We start from the raw sequence: 20,175 nt of genomic DNA, 5'->3' as shown, positions 1-20,175 counted from the left end.
AGCCGCCTGAGGGGGTCGCGGCGACCTATTTATCGGCCTTAGAGGCCAATTTAATTACTTCTAAAATCTGATCCAGGGTGAGGGAGGGTGCTGATGGCGCTGTCCCTGTCTGCCGCCAAGGGGCCTGTCCTTGGCTCCCCCCACCCTTCGCATAACATTGTTGTTTAGTGTGTCCCACTTTCCCGCAATTCTCACATTCCAGTGCAGGCCTTCCGTTTCTCTGCTCTATATTGCCCCTCTCATGCAGACAATCCCGAGCCCTGTGGCCCAGCTTTCCGCAATTAAAACACCCGCCTTTTCTCCCTCCAATGGCGGCTACTTTCCGAAAGGGCAGCTTCCCTTTCTTCCTATCTACGTCACCGGCCCAACCCACCACCGTGGCATATGTATTCCCGACCGGGATTCCCATTTCTAAAATGTCTTGATGTGCGGGGCTCAATCCCTCCTTCAACATTTTCAAGAATATCGCATCATCTCTTCCGTGATTTGGCAACCCCGAAAATTCCTCATATGCCTTAAACTTCCTTTCTGCATATTCCATAGCGGCCTCTTCATTCTTTTGTGCAACACCCATAATACTTCCCCAATTACTCTGGCCCGCCCCTAAACGCGCCTGTATTTCTGCTTTAAAGACTTGATACATTTGTTCGTCAGTTTGTCCCTGTGCGTCTGCCCAAGTTCCGTCCCGAACATTCGGGGCACAACTCTCCCATACATTCCGAGGGCACTTCGCCTTCCCCAGGACATGTATGCATATGGTGTATGTCTAGCATTTCCTCCAATCTCCGCCAAAACTCGGGGTTGCCATGGGCCACTAAGAACCAGGAGTTCTGCCAATATTAATTGTTTTTCCCCATGGTGTAAAGGGTTTATGTACGGTCGTTATCAGTATCCGTTGTTTGGCGGGGTCAGCTGCGTTAGCAATCTGTCTCCGTCGGGTTTCAACTGGGGCTGCCTTAGCTCTCCCTGTCACTGCGACCAATCCATTTAGTGACGGATACAGACCCTCACCAGTTATCTCATAATCCGGCGGTTCGTCATGGTGCTCCCATTCTGCTGCCTCTCTTTCTAAATGATCCCAATCACCCTCATCACTCTCATTCCTTCCACTTTGCGCCGACCTTATCTTCATTACAGCGGCACACTTGGCGCCTATCTTCTTTGCCTTTTTAAACTGTTCCACTAACTCCTCTTTTTCCTTCTCCCGTGTCGCTCCGATCTTACACATTTTTCAGTGGACCTGGCAAAGAACCACTATTGCTTTCTCCTCCTTATTTTTGCTTTCCTTACTCCACCAGTCTTCCTGTTGGTCGGGAATCCATTCAGGCTCCCAGCATTTCTTTGCCATTCTTTTTATTACCTTGTCGTGTTTATTTAACAAATACTCTGTTATGGATCCCTGAGGATCCGGCTTTCCCTCGGCCATTGAAACCTAAACTCGCGGGGGCCTTCTACCTCCGAAACTTAACTCTCTTAGAAATCGCGGGGGTTTTCTACCCCCAGAGAGACACCCGCTAAGCTCTCTCCCCGGCCCTCACCTAGCCGTCAACGAAACTTAACTCTTAGGCCGCACAGCAACAGCAACATTTAAATCAGGCTCCCAATTGCACAGTGGGAGCTCGATTTAAATATGTTAATGAAGTGCCCCACCTCTCCATGGCATGGACACTCGAACGCCTCGAAACCTGCCGCCGTAAAAATGGGTTAACATAGAAACATAGAAGATAGGAGCAGGAGTAGGCCATTCGGCCCCTCGAGCCTGCTCCGCCATTCAATGCGATCATTGCTGATCATCCAAATTCAGTACCCTGTCCCTGCTTTCTCCCCATATTCCTTGATCCCCTTAGCCTTAAGAAATATATCTAACTCCTTCTTGAATATATTTAATGAATTGGCCTCAACTGTCTTCTGTGGTAGAGAATTGCACAGGTTCACCACTCTCTGGGTGAAGAAATTCCTCCTCATCTCAGTTGGGGACGTGTTCACCGGTTCTTCATGTTTACCACTTCCGTCCGTCCGTCCTGGGGGGGGGGGGGGGTTGGTTAATATCGAGGCCAATACTTCCAACAGAGGCTATATTGCAAACAAGAATGTTAGTAACGTATTTGCCTCAGTCAGCACCTTTAGAGCTTTAACAATGAGTCAACTCAGCTGTTGGGTTTCTTGGCTGGGTCTCGTTAGCTCAGTCCCAGGGGAAGCTTCATTCCTCAGGGAATGGCTCAGGGCACAGATGATGCACGAATCATTCCAGCTGCAACCTCAATTGCATTCTACCTTAAATGATGTACACTAGTAGTAATCATTAGCACCATGCCAGGAGGATTTTGAAATCTCCTTGTTATGGAAGGTGATGGCACAGACATGTACGTTAGTGTTTATTCCTTTCACAACCGTGTCAACAACACTGACGAACAGCATGGTTGCTAGCAGGGGTTCAAATCGGAGCCACGCCAGCTCCCCACATGCGTCAACAAGGGGTATGTGCGCACCTAGTGTTTTGAAATATACTGCCACAAATACGTGACTACAACTGCAGCGCATGAATAGATTTTTCCAGCTTCTGTGAGGATTATGCAGCTTTCAAAAGTTTCCAGTTCACAATCACGTGCTCACCACACTTACTGAAAACACTGCTCGTCCAAGTGAACAATGCGTAACACACTACTGTACTTAGTCAGGAAGGACTGAAGTGGAGCAAGGGAACGGTAGCAATGTTACTGGACTAGTAATCCAGCAGTCTAGACTAATGAACTGGAGACATAAGTTCAAATCCCGCCACAGCACCTGGGGAGTTTAAATTCAGTTAATTAAATAAATCTGGAATAAAAAGCTAGTAAAAAAAACTACTGGATTGTTGTAAAAACCCATCTGGTTCAGTAATGTCCTTACCTGGTCTGGCCTATATGTGACTCCAGACCCACAGCAATGTGGTTGATATAATTGCAAAATACTGCAGATGCTGGAGCGTTAACTCTGTTTCTCTCTCCACAGATGCTGCCTGGCCTGCTGAGTATTTCCAGCATTTTCTGTTGTTATTGCAATGTGGTTGATGCTTAACTGCCCTCTGAAATGGCCTAGCAAGCCACTCAGTTGTACCAAACCACTACAAAGAACAGCTGTCTGCAAATGTTATTCCCCCTGCTTACTCTAGTGTGTGGGAGTAATGGCACCAGCAAGCTGAATTATCAGGAAAAGATCATTGGGGCAGGTTGAGGAACAGAAAAGATAGCTGACAGTTATCAAGACCGCTGTCTCCATTACATCTGATGCAATGTCCACAAACTCATGCCAAGTTGTTAGTCGTTCAAGTCTCTTGGTCATTTTTACAGAAAAAAACCTCAGGCCGCATTCACAATACAGCTGTAGCATTGGTGCAAAGAGGTTTTGATTCACACTGATACTGCAGTTAGAGTGTAAATGAAGTTTGAATTCCCGAGAATCCAACCGGCCACTGAAGTGATCTTTTGTTTTGGAGTCAGTTCAGGCCTTAACACCCAATTTACACTACGGGTTGGACTGAAACCATGACACTGAAATCAGTGCAAATCCACCCTTAGTCGAGAGAGAAATGCCCCAGATTAAAGAAATTTCAACATGTTTTTATCATGTGGACTTTCTCCCTTCAGTTTCTGATTCTTAGCTGTGGTGAAGTGCACATGTACATGAGCATTGATTGCTCTGTCATGTAGCATTACAGTTAATCTTAGAAGGCTATTGCTGGAATTCTGTTTTTTCAAGCCACTGTCTTTACTCGCTTCCTCTGATTCAGCATTGCTTAGTGTCAGACGTAAGTACCACGGCCAATGCCTCAGTATCACAAACATTTCCTTTTCCACAAACGAAGAAAGCCTCACGGCCATTACCTCCCTCTAGACAATAATCTTACACAATTGAGATCCTGGTGATACACAAAGTTGCTGTGGAAGGTGTTTCAGATTATAAAGCTTAAAATTAGCATTCACTTAAAATGGTCCCAGCATTCCACAAAAATAAGTGCACACTTTCTGTTTCTCCCCACCAGGCTGCAAGGTCAAAAGGTCCAGAAAAAAGGGATCGGTATGGAAACCACACAAAAGGGTTTAACTCCTCTCATAAACCTCGGCTGGGCAATCATTCACCAGAGAGCCGTCAAAAGATCTTCAACAGAAATCACTTCTTTAGCGAACTTTGTTTGCTGCCTCCCAAAATCTATATGGGAAATCATAGCAAACTTTAAAACAAACACACCAGTGATACAGTCTAAGCTATAAAAAGCTAAAAACTCTTTCATATTTATGGCCAGAATGCATCCATCCCAGGATTATATGAGGCTCGGTACAAAAGGAGATAAAGATAAAAGAAATAGGCCGGGAACAGAAAAGGTTATAGGAAGTAATAATAAAATACCTATTAAAAATAAAGCAGGAGTGATTAAAAAAAAACCCAGATTAAATTGCCTGTACAGCAACTTGCAGAGCTTCAGCAACCAAACGGCGATAGGTCAAAAATGTGAAAAATATACTACAAGGTACCCAAATACCAGTTACCCAAATAAGAGTTATGTACACAAATGCACATATCATAAGAAATAAGAGAAATGGGTTTGAAGTACAAATTTACCTTAAAGAACATAAGAAATAGGAGTAAGAATAGGCCACTTGGCCCCTCGAGCCTGCTCCGCCATTCAATAAGATCATGGCTGATCTTGGGCTCAAAGCCACTTCCCCGCCCGCTCCCCATAACCCTTCACTCACTTATCTTTCCAAAAATTTGTCTATCTCCACCTTAAATGTATTTAATGACCCAGCCTCCACAGCTCTCTGGGGCAGAGAATTCCACAGATTTACGACCCTCTGAGAGAAGAAATTCCTCCTCATCTCAGTTCTAAAAGGGTGACCCTTTATTCTGAAACTATACCCCCGAGTTCTAGATTTCCCCACGAGGGGAAACATCCTCTCTGCATCTACCTTGTCGAGCCCCCTCAGTATCTTATATGTTTCAATAAGATCACCTCTCATTCTTCTAAATTCCAATGAGTATAGGCCCAACCTGCTCAACCTTTCATCATAAGTCAACCCCCTCATCTCTGGAATTTTAAAAAAATGCCTTCGACCAAGTGGGTTTCTTTCATAAGTTGCTTTATTAAACAATTGTAGGACAATCCAGGTCACAGATATGGGAGCGGTTTCAAGACATGAATTGAAGAGTCTGGATTTTACAGTTTTCTCTTACACCTTAAATACATCCAATATTTTAATTAAAAAATACATCAGACAATCTGCCAACCTTTAGCGATTGCCATTGAGAGAAAGCATCTTCACAATAGATTAAAAAGTTCAATACAAAAATTGATTGTATTCATATTGTTTGCTCTGCCGGGCTCTTGGAATCCTTCCAGTGTTGTGCTGATGCCGTCCTTCTCTGACTACAACTCTGGAGGTGGTAGTTTGAAAACAAATTAAAAAAGTGTTCAGAATTATTTTGCCTTCAAAGCAAACCAGTTAAATTTTTAGTAGATGAATTAAGATAATTAATTTTCTGCTCCATTGATGCCAATATTTTAAATGTTATTGGCAGATACATATAAACAATCATAAATTATGGTTAGTCTCTTAAATTGGAAAAAGAACTAAGATTTCTACAGTTTAAGTAGGGAAATACCTGTATAACAAATATTAGCCAATATTTTGGTATTTCTCTAATTCACCTTTAACTCCACTTCTATATAATTGGGTATATTGTGGGAGAGTGTGTGGGTTAGTTAAGTTCATTTGGTGGTGACTCACAGATAACTATGTTGAGAAATTCCTCTTCAAGAGTGTTTCTGCCTCACCCAGGACTTGGCATTACTAGTGGTTACGGTGAGCTTTGATGGACTTGACCGTCTTTCCTCAGCTTAATTATTGTATGTTTGTACAGGTCCACAATCCCTTACCCGCAATTCCGAAATTCGAAAAGCTCTGAAAACCGAAAGTTTTTTCGTGGAGCATCACTCGTGTGCACGACATGACCCGAGTGGCGCCAAACATGACCCGACGCGGCCGATGCTTGACCCACGCAGGTGTGAGGCGTCAGTTGTGTCTCAGCGCTGCTACCAGTCACACGTGCGTCTGCTGCTCTCTGATATTTTTTTGTTATTTTGTGATTTTGAGTTTAATTTCACTGTGAAAATGTCAAAAAGAGCTGCAGATACCCCTACCGTTCTGAAATCTGAAAAAATCCGAATTCCGAAACACATCTGGCCCCAAGGGTTTCGGATAAGGGATTAATAACCTGTATTTTGAAACCAAGCACTATTCACTGGCTACAAGTGTCTAGACGTTTAGCTAACCTGTGCGTCACCCTTTCCTCCCCAAAATATATCCTTTTAGTGGCTTCCAGAGTTTATTTTTTCATAGAAGAAACAAAATTAATTCTTAAATTTCAGATCTATACATTGAGTGTATCCCATTCTTCTGATTGGAATAGACATGCAAATGCTTCAGGACAATATCAGTCTTGCATCAGATAGTTCATTGAAAAAGCCTCCATCAAAGATAGTAACATCCACCTCCCATTCACACTAATATAAAAGCAAAATACTGCAGATGCTGGAAATCTGAAATAAAAACAGAAAATGCTGGAAATACTCAGCAGGTCAGGCAGCATCTGTAGAGAGAGAAACAGAGTTAACATTTCAGATCGATGACCCTTCGTCGGAACTGGATCTGATGAAGTTCTGATGAAGGGTCATCGACCTGAAACGTTAACTCTGTTCCTCTCTCTACAGATACTGCCTGACCTGCTGAGTATTTCAAGCATTTTCTGTTTTTACCTCCCATTCACACATGGGCTTGCTCTACAATGCAAGTTCCTAGCCTTTTTTCTTCTTCCTGTCAGATTAGTAGGAAGAGAAGGTCCCGCATAAGAGATTAGTGTGCAAAATTAAGGCACATGGGATTGGGGGCAAGGTATTGACTTAGATAGAGAACTGGTTGGCAGATAGAAAGCAAAGAGTTGGAATAAATGGGTCGTTTTCCGAGTGGCAGGCAGTGACTAGTGGGGTACCGCAGGGATCGGTCCTAGGACCCCAGCTGTTCACGATATATATTAATCATCTGGACAAGCGAATTGGATGTAATATCTCCAAATTTGCAGACGACACAAAGCTGGGTGGGAGGGTAAGCTGTGAGGAGGATGTCGTGAAACTCCAGTACGATTTGGACAGGTTGGGTGATTGGGCAGAAACATGGCAAATGCACTACAGTATAATGTGGATAAATGTGAGGTTATCCACTTTGGTGGCAAAAACAGGAAGGCAGATTATTATTTGAATGGCAATAGATTGGGAGAAGGGGAAGTGCAGAGAGACCTGGGTGTTCTTGTGCACCAGTCGCTGAAGGTAAGCATGCAGGTGCAGCAGGCGGTTAAGAAGGCAAATGGTATGTTGGCCTTCGTAGCGAGAGGGTTCGAGTACAGGGCCTTGGTGAGACCGCACCTTCAGTATTGTGTGCAGTTTTGGTCGCCTTATCTGAGGAAGGATGTTCTTGCCATGGAAGGAGTGCAGCGAAGATTCACCAGGCTGATACCTGGGATGGCAGGAATGACGTATGAGGAGAGATTGTGTCGATTGGGCTTATACTCACTGGAGTTTAGAAGGTTGAGAGGGGATCTCATCGAAACCTATAAAATTCTGTCAGGCCTGGACAGACTAGATGCAGGAAGGATGTTCCCGATGGCCGGGGAGTCCAGAACTAGGGGTCATAATCTAAGGATAAGGGGTAAGCCATTTAGGACTGAGATGAGGAGGAATTTCTTCACCCAGAGAGTGGTGAACCTGTGGAATTCTCTGCCACAGAGGGCGGTGGAGGCCAGTTCACAGAATCACAGAAAACCCCACAGTGCAGATAGAGGCCATTTCGGCCCATCGAGCCTGCACCGACACATATCCCACCCAATCCCCGTAACCCCTACACCAACACATATCCCACCCTATCCCCGTAACCCCACGTATTTTAATCCCCCTAACACTAAGGGTCAATTTATCATAGCCAATCATCCTAACCCGCACATCTTTGGACTGTGGGAGGAAACCGGAGCACCCGGAGGAAACCCACGCAAACACGGGGAGAATGTGCAAACTCCACACAGACAGTCACCCGAGCCCGGATTCGAACCCGGGTCCCTGGCGCTGTGAGGCAACAGTGCTAACCACTATGCCACCGTGCCGAATATATTCATTAAATATATTCAAGAAGGAGTTAGATATATTTCTTAAGGCTAAAGGGATCAAGGGATATGGGGAGAAGGCAGGGACAGGGTACTGAATTTGGATGATCAGCCATGATCTCATTGAATGGCGGAGCAGGCTCGAGGGGCCGAATGGCCTACTCCTGCTCCTATCTTCTATGTTTCTATGACCCAACTCAGTATAGGTGAATCAAGAGTGGTATTAACTGCATCTGTTATGAGTTAGTCTTTACAGTCAGTATATTTAGTCAGAGATACATGTATATAAATTTCAGCCAAGTGTTCTATACTTGCTGTTTTGGAGGAGTCTAACTTACGACATTGCATTTCCTTTTTGTCCACTTTTGCGCAAGCTTCAACTTAAAAAAGTTTAAACAAAGTGATAAACGTGTTTTGAGGAAATCTAAAACATCTTGCACAACAAAGCACCAAGCCAAATCCAAAATAGCAGTCTCAACTGCAAGACTTTCCCCTCCAGATTGATAGTATCTATCTCTATATTAAAAACCTTGTCTGCATGTGCTTCCTGTCAAATTTTTCCTTTATAAAGTCCTATGCCTACATTTATAAAGGAATCTCCCCATGTACAGTTGTCACGCTGTAATTACACCCTCCCCCCAATGGAGGTGCAGCAGCAACGCCACTGCCATTCATACTAGCAATAGTGCTATACTTTACAGAGGTCGGAATTTTCCCCTAAAAAAACGGGTGGGTTTAGAGCGTGGGGGCAGTTAAATTGTTAAAAATGGGATTCCAGAGCTGATCCCGCCTCCAACCCGCCCACTTCCGGTTTTAACGGGGACAGGGGCGGGCGACCAACCCACTCCCAGGGGGCGGAATGTCAATTTAAATATTATATTGAGGCTGGAAGACTCTTTTTAAACCTCCATTTTGTTTTTAACTGCATGTGGACGGTTTTCGCACAATTTGTGAAACCCGGCAGTTAAACTGAGGCGAGGATGTAGTGTATGTACCCGTTTACCTTTAAGGGAATTATAGAGTGTAACCGTTCACCTTTAAGAGCACTACTTTAGGTGTGGCACTATTTGTTGGCTCATGTATACTGTAATACCGATAGTGACCACACCAGTATATAAGGGTTGTGATACGTTAACTAGGGCAGATTCGCCCGAACCCCTGAATAGTAAAGACCTGTTTTATTTGTTAATCTTGGAGTCTGTATTATTTGCAATACAACCCACAGACTTTACAGAGGACTGCTGCATCCAGGAGGTAAGTGGCTTTATACCTACCCACTGGATCCAGGGTCCCTGCCTAACCCACCCCCGCAATCGGAGACCCCCTCACAAGGTCTCCGATCCCCCCCCGCCCCCCAGGACTCCGATCCCCACCATACCGATGATGCTGAGGCCAGCCACAATCATCCAGTGGCCGGCCCCGATTCTCTCTCCTCCCCCTATCGATCCCCGGCCATTACAGCCCCAACCCCGCCGATCCCCAACCCTCCCTGCCAATCCCCGACCCCCCCGTGATCCACAACCGAGACCCCCGCCCCCATCCTTCCCCCAGACCGAACCCTCACTCCCTCTCTGCAGCTGCAGGCCTACCCGTCAGCAGACAGCCAGCCTCTCAATCTGGCTGGCTGCAGGCGGGAAACCGAAGCCTCACGTACAAATCAGGCCTTTGGGAAACCCGGCCTCCCGCCCGCCTTGGAGGCCCCCCGTCCCCCAACCCGCCTACCTGCAGAAAATTCTGGCCAGAGTGTTTTTTCTTAAGCTTCAACGCTGTCCAGAGGCTCGTCCTAGAAAGAGAGAAATATGTAAAATTAATGTGTCAAAACCAGAAAATGTTGCACATGCAAATGAAAGCCAAAGTACAACTTCCTCGGGGGAATTTTAACTTCCCACCAATGTTCTCCCTAATTTTTTTTTGGTTGCATGTTCCCTTTAACAGGATGCGCGGCCCGTTTAAAATTTCACGCATGCGCAAAATCTCCCTTTCAAAAACCGGTAAGCGGCCTGCACAGGACCTCCAGGCAGCGGAGTGGCTGCGCAGCTTAGCGGGACATTGCTCCCCACCCCCCACTAGTGGTAACTGGAGGGGGCGGGAGAAAGACAGTTAAAATGGAGCGGGTGAATTACTCGCCTGACCCCATCAGTCGTGATTTTAAAATGCCTGATTTTTCAGGCATACAAGGTGCCCGCCTGAGTCAGACAGGAGCCTCATACAGTTATGAAAATTGAGGTCCTATTTCAGCAATAGGGTCCCGAGACCTCCTTAACCAGGTAGTCAGCGGGTGCCTCGACAGCAAAAACCTGATCCAGACCACCAAAGAAGCCCCTGAGATAAGCTTAAAGCTTTCTTTTGTGGGGCCAAGATGAGCAGGAATTCAGCCAGTGAAGTGTTAATGAGGCCTGGCCTTTAAAATTGGCTGGGCCTCCTGCTACCACTCCTGGACATGCCAACTGCTCGCTAGGCCGCTTTCCCGCCAGGCAGTAAAAATTCCCATCCCCGATATTAGGGCAACTGTTTAAATTTTAATTATTTCAAAACAGAAGTTTCATTCTAACACTATGCCTAAATTTTACAATAGCCTGCAGTCAACAACTGGGTATGACTGTCAAAGTCACAGGTGAGTTGTGAATGCTTTCCTGCCTCATGGAAGAAACTGGATATTCCCATTGTGTATTAGTTTATACCATTTTTATAATAAATTAATTTTAATAGGGAAGTACTGACAGTGCAAAGGAGCGGAGATGTTCAAACTGCGTCATGGGATACTTTGTCTTTCAGATGACTGGCCAACATGTTGAAAATTCCTTTCTCCGTACTTGGACCAGGTATGGCTGTGAAACCAACTACTCCCAAAAGGAGTGGTCATTAATATTTAGCACTATTTATCTGGCAGGCAGAATATTAATAATTGTTTATTAAATCCGTTGGCACTTGTAGAGGAAGACATGCCACAGGGATAATTGGAGCTCTATTGTTGTAAAGCATCCAAATGTGGCAAATTTATAACAGCTGCCAGACAGGCAGCAAAGTAATTACAGTACAATTAATGGGATACTCCAGAAAATGTTCATTAAGAGAAATGATACTCTGCTTTCAGTGTCAAATACAAATGCCTTCCCAATAGCTGATAGTTATTTCTCAGGATGTGGGCAATGCTGGCGAGGCCACATTTATTACTCATTACTCATCCATTGTTGCCCCTGAGAAGGTGATCCTTTATGTAATAGTTGTAAATGGCTTGCTAGGGCACTTCAGAAGACACTAAAAGAGTTCAACTACATGTAGGCCCGACCAGTACATTAGTGAACCAGTTGGGTTTTTACATTTTATTTAAATCAGGTGCCAGCCTACAAATGATCAGATTTATTGACTTTAATTTCACAACTAGTCATGGCGGGACTTGAACTCCAGCACCATAACTACCACACTCATGTGCCCTTTCCTTTCCAGAGAGAATGCTGTTCCCGTTTAATGTAACTGAGGTAAACAATCATATATAACACTGGGAAAAGAAATTCAAAAGTACCATTCCTTTACCCCGCAGCACAGGAACAAATGGTCTTGGTGACATTTCAACTCATCTCTTGGTGGACTCATAAGAACGTAAGAAATAGGAGCAGGAGTAGACCATTTGGCCCTTTGAGCCTGCTCCGCCATTCAATAAGATCATGGCTAATCGTCTACCTCATCTCCACTTTCCTGCACTATCCCCATATCCCTTGATTCCCATAATATTCAAAAATCTATCGAGCTCTGTCTTGAATATACTCAACGACTGAGCCTCCACAGCCCTCTGGGGTAAAGAATTCCAAGATTCACCACCCTCTGAGTGAAGAGCTTTCTCCTCATCTCAGTCCTAAATGGCCGACCCATTATTCTAAGACTGTGACCCCTGGTTCTAGACTCCCCAGCCAGGGGAAACAACCTCCCTGCATCTACCCTGTCAAACCCTGTAAGAATTTTGTATGTTTCAATGAGATCACCACTCATTCTTCTAAACTCCAGAGAATATAGGCCTAGTCTACTCAATCTCTCCTCATAGGACAATCCCCCCATCCCAGGAACCAGTCTGGTGAACCTTTGTTGCACTCTCTCTATGGCAAGTATATCCTTCCTTAGGTAAGGAGACCAAAACTGTCCACAATACTCCAGGTGAGGTCTCACCAGGGCCCTATATAATTGCAGTAAGATGTCTTTACTCTTATACTCAAATCTAACATACCATTTGCTTTCCTAATTGCTTGCTGTACCTGCTTGTTAACTTTCAGTGATTCGTGTACAAGGGCACCCAGGTCCCTCCGAACACCAATATTTCCCAATCTCTCACCATTTAAAAAATACTCTGCTTTTCTATTTTTCCTACCAAAGTGAATAACTTCACATTTCTCCACATTATATTCCATTTGCCATGTTCTTGCTTGTCTATATCCCCTTGAAGCCTCCTTGCATCCTCCTCACAACTTACATTTCCACCCAGCTTTGTATCATCAGCAAACTTGGATATATTACATTTGGTCCCCTCATCCAAATCATTGATATAGATTGTGAATAGCTGAGGCCCAAGCACTGATCCTTGCGGTACCCCACTAGTTACAACCTGCCAACCCGAAAATGACCCGTTTATTCCTACTCTCTGTTTTCTGTCCGTTAACCAATCCTCAATCCATGCTAGTATATTACCCCCAATCCCATGAGCCCTAATTTTGTTTAATAACCTCCTGTGTGGCACCTTATCGAATGCCTTCTGAAAATCCAAATACACCACATCCACTGGTTGCCCCTTTATCTATTCTGCTAGTTACAACCTCAAAAAACTCTTAACAGATTCGTCAAACACGATTTCCCTTTCATAAATCCATGTTGACTCTGCCCAATCCTATTATTTTTTTAAGTGCCCGGTTACCGTGTCCTTAATAATAGATTCTAGCATTTTCCCTACTACTGATGTCAGGCTAACTGGTCTGCAGTTCCCCATTTTCTCTCTCCCTCCTTTCTTAAACTCACACCACTCCCAGGCACACGGGGCACGTCATTCTCAGGCTTTGGTTGCCCGAGCCATCTATTAAGAGGTACCCAACAGTAATTGCATTACTGAGTTACTCTCTATGAAAGAAGTTTAGCATTTCTCGTAACTGAGCTCCACGCTATTGGAGGTCATTAAGTGAGAGTAGATTTTCCAGTTCCTGCGCCTGGCACTATTGGCGGCCTCCCTTGCAAGCATACATTCCTCCCTGCCCGATTTTCCTGTATTCGCTACTGTCCTGTGGTCTCTCCACTGTTGGGAAGGTACTTGCAGGCATTTTTGACTTTTTGCCAGAATGTGCCATTTTGGCCAGCTAACAAAACTACAGTAAGTTGAAAGGATATGGATTCTGTGTTTTTGTCAACTAACAACCCTTTCAGTATGGTTGAATATTTACATCTAGATCATCCATTGCAGGAGGCGGTCCAGTATTCGTCAGATCTTTCATCATCTGAAAAAAAAAATTTAAGCTGAGAAAAAAATATGGTCCCATGCCAGAGTTTAATTACACGTTAGTTTTAAAATCCAATACATTTTCCAACTTTAAAAAGTGCAAACAATGAAGATTTAAGAATATATTTTATAAATCACATTTTAAAGGGATTTAAGACTGGTACTGTAGACATATATCTTAAAACACACATAACTCCCGAGTTTTGAGTTCAGTTAAGAGCAGCAGGGATCTTAAAATTTTCATTTATCAAATAAAATGAGGTAACATAGGAACAGCAGTAGGCCATTCAGCCCCTTGAGCCTGTTCCGCCATTCAATGAGATCATGGCTGATCTGCGACCTAACTCCATTTTAACTTCAGTAATGTGCTTTTAAAGATTCTCTACCATTGGACCTCCGATCACTTAAATATTTGGCCCATATCCCTTAATATCTTTGGTTAACAGAAAGCTATCAATTTCAGATTTAAAATTAACAATTGATCTAGCAGCAATTGCCGTTTGCGGGAGTTCCAAACTTCTACCACCCTTTGTGTGTAGAAGTGTTTCCCAATTTCACTCCTGGAAGGTCTGGCTCTAATTTTTAGACTCTGCCCCCTAGTCCTAGAATCCCCAACCATGGAAATAGTTTCTCTCTCTCTCTACCCTATCTGTTCACCTTAATATCTTGAAAATTTCGATCAGATCACCCCTTAACCTTCTAAATTCTAGGGACTACAACCCTAATTTGTGTAATCGCTCCTCGTAACTTATCCCTTGAAGTCCAGGTATCATTCTGGTAAACCTACGCTGCACTCACGCCAAGGCCAGTATATCCTTCCTAAGGTGTGGTGCCCAGAACTGCTCCCAGTGCTCCAGGTGTGGTCTAACCAGGGCTTTGTACAGCTGCAGCATAACTTCTACCCCCTTGTATTCTAGTCCTCTAGATATAAAGGCCAGCATTCCATTAGCCTTTTTGATTATTTTCTCTACCTGTTCATGACATGTTAATGATCTATGTACCTGGACACCCCAAGTCTCTTTGGACCTCCACTGTTTTTAGCTTTTTACCATTTAGAAAGTACCCTGTTCTATCCTTTTTAGGTCCAACATGGATGACCTCACTGTGCTTACATTGAAATCCATTTGCCACAGTTTTGCCCATTCATTTAATGTCAATATCCCTTTGTAATTTCCACCTATCTTTGTGTCATCGGCAAATTTGGATATTTGACTTTCTATGCAAACCATCTTATTCTTTACCATTTGCGACCACAATAGAAAAGTTACCACATTTTAGACACTGCCAGCAGGCATTCACGCTAGATGTTGGGAGGGACTGTATTCATTTGTACACAGCATGAGGTAGTCTTGCTAGGTCCCACACACAGGAGGCCAATTGCTGGTTGATTGGACAGATGAGCTATCCAGCCCCCAGAAAACTAGCAGCGGGCCAGAGGTTGAGCTATTGACATCCGGTTGATGGAGAGAACAAAAAGAACAGAGAAACACATGTTCTGGGTCAGTTGGGAAGAACTGCAGTGGTGAGATGTGACAAGTAAAGGACAGTCAGCCTTAAGAGCTAACCTGGCTCAGAACTCTGGGGGTATAGCTCAGTGGTAGAACATTTGACTGCAGATCAAGAGGTCCCTGGTTCAAATCCAGGTGCCCCCTCATTACCATTTAGGCTCAATAATTAACAATCTCTTTCTCCACAGCTGCTCTGTGATCATTAACAATAATGCTTCAGAGCCACTTTTCACCAACAGTCAATCCTTGTGGTGATGAAGGTGTAGATTGCTTATTTAGGTGAGAGAGGTTTCGGCAAGCAAGAGGTTGTGCAAACTGCAGTGAGAAAAATGAAACAACAATTTTCAATTCATTAAATATATTCAAGAAGGAGTTGGATATATTTCTTAAGGCTAAAGGGATCAAGGGATATGGGGAGAAAGCAGGGACCGGGTACTGAATTTGGATGATCAGCCATGATCGCATTGAATGGCGGAGCAGGCTCGGGGGGCCGAATGGCCTACTCCGGCTCCTATCTTCTATGAGCAAACCATGGGCTGATTCAGTGAAAAGGCTGACCAAAAGTAAGTGTTACTTAGCCCACTAACAGAGACTGGGTGGCATGTTTTCATTGTTTTATTTACTACATGAGGGGCTGAAATTAAGTTAAAAAGGTGAAATTTTCTGTAATCATAGTATCTTACAGCATAGAAGGAGGCCACTTGGCCCGTCGTGCCGTAAGTTACTGACTGTAAAATAAAGCAATTTAACAATTCGTATCCGACCGCGTCTCACTAAAGCAGCAATCAGTCCAGCTTTTGGAGGACTAGAGAAGTGTACCATGGGGGAATGTGCGAGAATTTCAATATCTAGTTTATATAACAAGGAGATTTCAGTGTTATACTTCAAGATCATGCTATCATATAACTAGATTTTGCGTAGGACAGCTGAACTAATTGTAAGGGATGCAAGGCCTGCTTATGGGAGAGACCTGTACTGAACCCAAGAGACGATTCAAGATAGGCCTAAAACTTTTAACAATTAGTGACTGCTACCTGGGATACTGATTTACACCGGTGTGGAAGACACCTTAAAATGTCTCAAATTTAAAATTGAATGGAACAGAAAGTGATATTTTAAAATGTCAACCAGAAAACAGGCAAAAATTGAATTAGCACAATTAGTGGCAGAAGAAAAAGCAAGAGAGAGAATTTCAGTTGAAGGAGCAACGTGGAGTCAGGGATAGCGGGCAAGCTGGTTGCTGCACAACACCTGGAGCGAGTGGCATAAGGGGCAGTTTATATCAAAAGGGGAAAGCAACAGGAGCAGGGCAAAGCAAAAGCGGAATGAGTTGGGTGAGTGGGCTTAGTAGGGAGCCAGGCGGGAGCAGCAAAGTGCAGATGTTGAGGGTGCTGCAGGGAAGGAGGGAATGGGAAATCCAAGATCTGGGGGGCGGGGGGGGGGGTCATGTGATGGCTTCTAGTAGCTTATACATGATGCATTAAAGTGACAGTACAATTCAACAGTATGCACAGGTACAGAGGAACACAGGAATTGCTGGACAAAAAAAGACCAAGGTCCAGCTCGTTTGCCTTCTACCATCCTGGTAGTCACATGATTCAATGATAATGGGGTTGTTGACTATTCATAGCAATTAATCTGTATCAATTAATCTACAACATACCCAGAAATGACACAGGTTACAAGGGAGACTGGACCTCCAAGTGGTTTGTTGAGTTGTAGTGACGTTGCTTGGATCAGAACATGAGGACTCAACTAGGCATATGGGCCTGTGAAGTATGAGTGGAAAGTATACACAAGCTCAGGTAGCTTGAGGCACAGCAGGGAGCATGCTTGGGTGGAGAGAACCGTTGAATTATTTATGTTTATTATCTTCGAAATGTTATTTTAGAGGATATACAATGGGAAGGGCAGAGAACTGTCATGGCAGCTGCACCGCGGAGAAGATTTTTTTGTTGAAATGCAATTGAGGAAATAATTAAATTAGGAAGAAATATTGCAGGTTTTCTTTAATCAGGCTGAGGAATACAGTTAAATGAAAATAGAAATGGAGAAAAACGACTTAAGCATTTAACCAGAAAGAATGAAGAAAAGTGGGTTTGACGGTGATGACCTGCACAAAATTTTGGTATACTAATTGTTTTAATAACATTTAATAATATAACCAGCCATGAACACAATTGGGGGGCGAGGGTTCACAGAGTCTCGAGCTTTTGTTACAGGCCATAATATTCCGACATATGTATTTATAATTATTTTTGAATAGAATACTAGTTATGGTGAGAAGTATGTATTGCTTGCCGTGAATTACGCCACATGACTGGATAAATATTTAAGTGATCGGAGGTCCAGTGGTAGAAAATCTTTAAAAGCACATTACTGAAGTTAAAACGGCAACTATATGATGAAAATAGAGTAGCAGAAAGTCAAAAGCTACAGTGCCATGAAGTAAAATAAGCATTGCGCATTTAGAATATAACACTTCTACAAGTAAAGCAGTCTCACATTTTAAGATAGTGCACTTTTTTTTTTTTTTTTTAAGTTGTCATTTGCAACTGAGGCGAGTTATAGGTTTCTTTAACAGCAACTGGTCATACTCCACAGAGGTCCAACGTACATTTGTGTAGCGTTCCAAGTCAATCATCTGCTCATCATCGTCGTGCCAATCCCTCCAGTTATCAAAGTCCACAACTAACCAGGCATGCTGTGGAAGAAAAGCACACAGGAGTTCATATAAGCTTCCAGTCTATTCTGTAAGCAATAGAGGAACAAGTCACCGAGTGCATGGAGATGGCATTTGGAACATAGGTATACACCCAATTAAGGCTGGATTACAAAAACAGCTAAAGTCCACAGCAAAATCATATTTTGCAACTAAAATTCAATAGAACTGGTACTTGTTAGTCAGTCAATCTCATTTAAAGATCACAGGGACGATTTTAGTTTGCCTGCTATTCCCGTTCATGCTGAACAATAGGGCAGTAGGCAGACAAAAATCAAACAAAAATCTCCCACCCACTAGTCGACCAACTCAATTTTCAAGTGGGCCTTGTAATGGGCAATCAGCGCTCCTGTCTGAAACAGGCTTATTTCAATATTTAAATGGAGGGGCCTACGCCAGAGTAGGATCCCGACTCAATTTTCAGGTGCCACAGGGTAGATCGTGCACCACGTATGCTTCGCTCATTGGTATTGGAAGTGGAACGGCCTAACCAGTGGTTGTTAAAACGACCACTGGAGGCCAGTCCGGAAACAGCACGGGTAAGTTATCTAAATGATTTTTGAGGGGCCAGGAGGAGCATGAATACTGGCAGCTCGCCGACATTACGTAGATGATGCCCGACCATGAAAATGGTTCGTGTCACCCGCTGGTGCTCCCGGGCAGTCGTAGTGGAGGCCCTGCCCACCTAACTTACGCCGGAGTTGCAAAAATCACTCTCTTCCCCACAAGGCCAGATAGTGCAAGAAGTGGATGGATCACATTAATGCTGAGCTAAGGTATACTAATCACATTTATATGCCCAATGATGTGCCTCAATAATTCCGAGACTCGAAGTTAGCAGAACAAAAACAAGGCTTTTATTAACTTAGAAAGTAACACGTAAGAGAGAGAGATGTCTTCCTTCTGGAGACTGAGGCCAGACTGAAGCTAGCTTACAAACGGGGCCAGGTATGGGCGGAGCCCTACACACAGCACATTCCAGTATACAATACAGCACATTCCAGTACACAATACAATGAGGTCTGGGGGAAGGGAAATGACACTGAAACCGATTTCAGTCACAGGCAGTGATGAATGGAAATATTTCATCACATTCACCCCTTCTATAGATTTAGTCTGTTCGGGGGTTTGATAGTCCTCTGCGACCGACGTGGCTGTTGCGGTGCCGCGGGTGTCGGCTGGGTGTCCCCGGTAGCCTCCTGGGTCTCTGCCGGGGGTGCCGCCAGGGTTGTTGGCGGGGTAGTTGGTGGGGGTGCCGTTGGTCGGTGTTCTTCCGGGGGTGATGAAAGAGTAGTGGGTGGGTAAGAGTTGCTGTGATCGTCGTTGCCGCTATTGCCGTGGTTGTTGTCGATGCCGGCTGGGGCGACGTCTTTTATGGACACGGTGTCCTCCCTTCCGTCGGCGTGCCGGACATATGCGTATTGGGGGTTGGCGTGGAGTAGGTGTACTGGCTCCACGAGTGGGTCCGTCTTGTGGCCCCTCACATGCCTTCGCACGAGTACCGGACCTGGGATGGAGAGCCATGACGGCATGGATACGCCGGAGGTGGATTTCCGGAGAAAGACAAACATTCGTTCATGAGGCGTGGTATTAGTGGCCGTACACAATAGCGACCGTATCGAATGGAGCACATCCGAGAGGACTTCCTGCCAGCGGGAGATAGGGAGGCCCTTGGTCCTTAGAGCTAGAGTGACTGCTTTCCATACTGTCCCGTTCTCTCGCTCCACTTGGCCGTTACCCCGGGGGTTGTAGCTGGTGGTACGGCTCGTGGCGATCCCCTTGGACAGCATGTACTGGCGTAGCTCTTCACTCATGAAGGACGCCCCCCTATCCGTATGGATGTAGCTCGGCATACCGAACAGGCAGAACAGGCTGTTGAGGCATTTAATGACCGTGGCGCTGGTCATGTCTGGGCAGGGGAAGGCGAATGGGAACCGGGAGTATTCGTCCACAATGTTCAGGAAGTAAACATTGCGGTCGACGGACGGGAGGGGGCCCTTGAAATCTAAGCTGAGCCGCTCAAAGGGCCGTGGAGCTTTGATTAAGTGGGCTCTATCTGGGCGGTAGAACCGAGGCTTGCACTCAGCGCAAGTGCGGCAGTTCCTGGTCAGGGACCGAACTTCCTCAATCGAGTAGGGTAAGTTACGGGACTTTATGAAGTGGAACAGCCGCGTGACCCCTGGGTGGCAGAGGTCGTTGTGGAGGGTCTGTAGCCGATCCCCGGTGGCGCTGGCACACGTCCCTCGTGAGAGGGCGTCAGGGGATTCGTTAAGGGCCCCTGGCTG

At 44.8% G+C, this 20,175-nt stretch overlaps 1 protein-coding gene and 1 non-coding gene across 2 annotated transcripts in view; one reads left to right on the top strand and one right to left on the bottom strand.

The window, feature by feature from the left end:
* aarsd1 (alanyl-tRNA synthetase domain containing 1) overlaps positions 1 to 20,175 on the bottom strand; it is a 110,286-nt gene that overhangs the window by 69,330 nt on the left and 20,781 nt on the right. Inside the window, exons 5-6 of the mRNA XM_085966413.1 lie at positions 17,786 to 17,872; positions 13,605 to 13,658 (exon numbers count right to left, since the gene is read on the bottom strand). Of these exons, the coding sequence (XP_085822539.1) occupies positions 13,605 to 13,658; positions 17,786 to 17,872 (141 nt within the window). The remainder of the gene's footprint in view (positions 1 to 13,604; positions 13,659 to 17,785; positions 17,873 to 20,175) is intronic.
* On the top strand, positions 15,241 to 15,312 carry trnac-gca (transfer RNA cysteine (anticodon GCA)). Its single transcript has one exon. It is a non-coding gene; the product is annotated as a tRNA-Cys (tRNA).

Source organism: Somniosus microcephalus, chromosome 24 (genome assembly GCF_052327205.1).
Source record: "Somniosus microcephalus isolate GS21.2 chromosome 24, FLI_Smic_1.0, whole genome shotgun sequence".
Classification (NCBI taxonomy): Eukaryota; Metazoa; Chordata; class Chondrichthyes; order Squaliformes; family Somniosidae; genus Somniosus; species Somniosus microcephalus.
The sequence above is the reverse complement of the archived record's forward strand: the minus strand, read 5'-3'. Positions and strand labels throughout refer to the sequence as shown.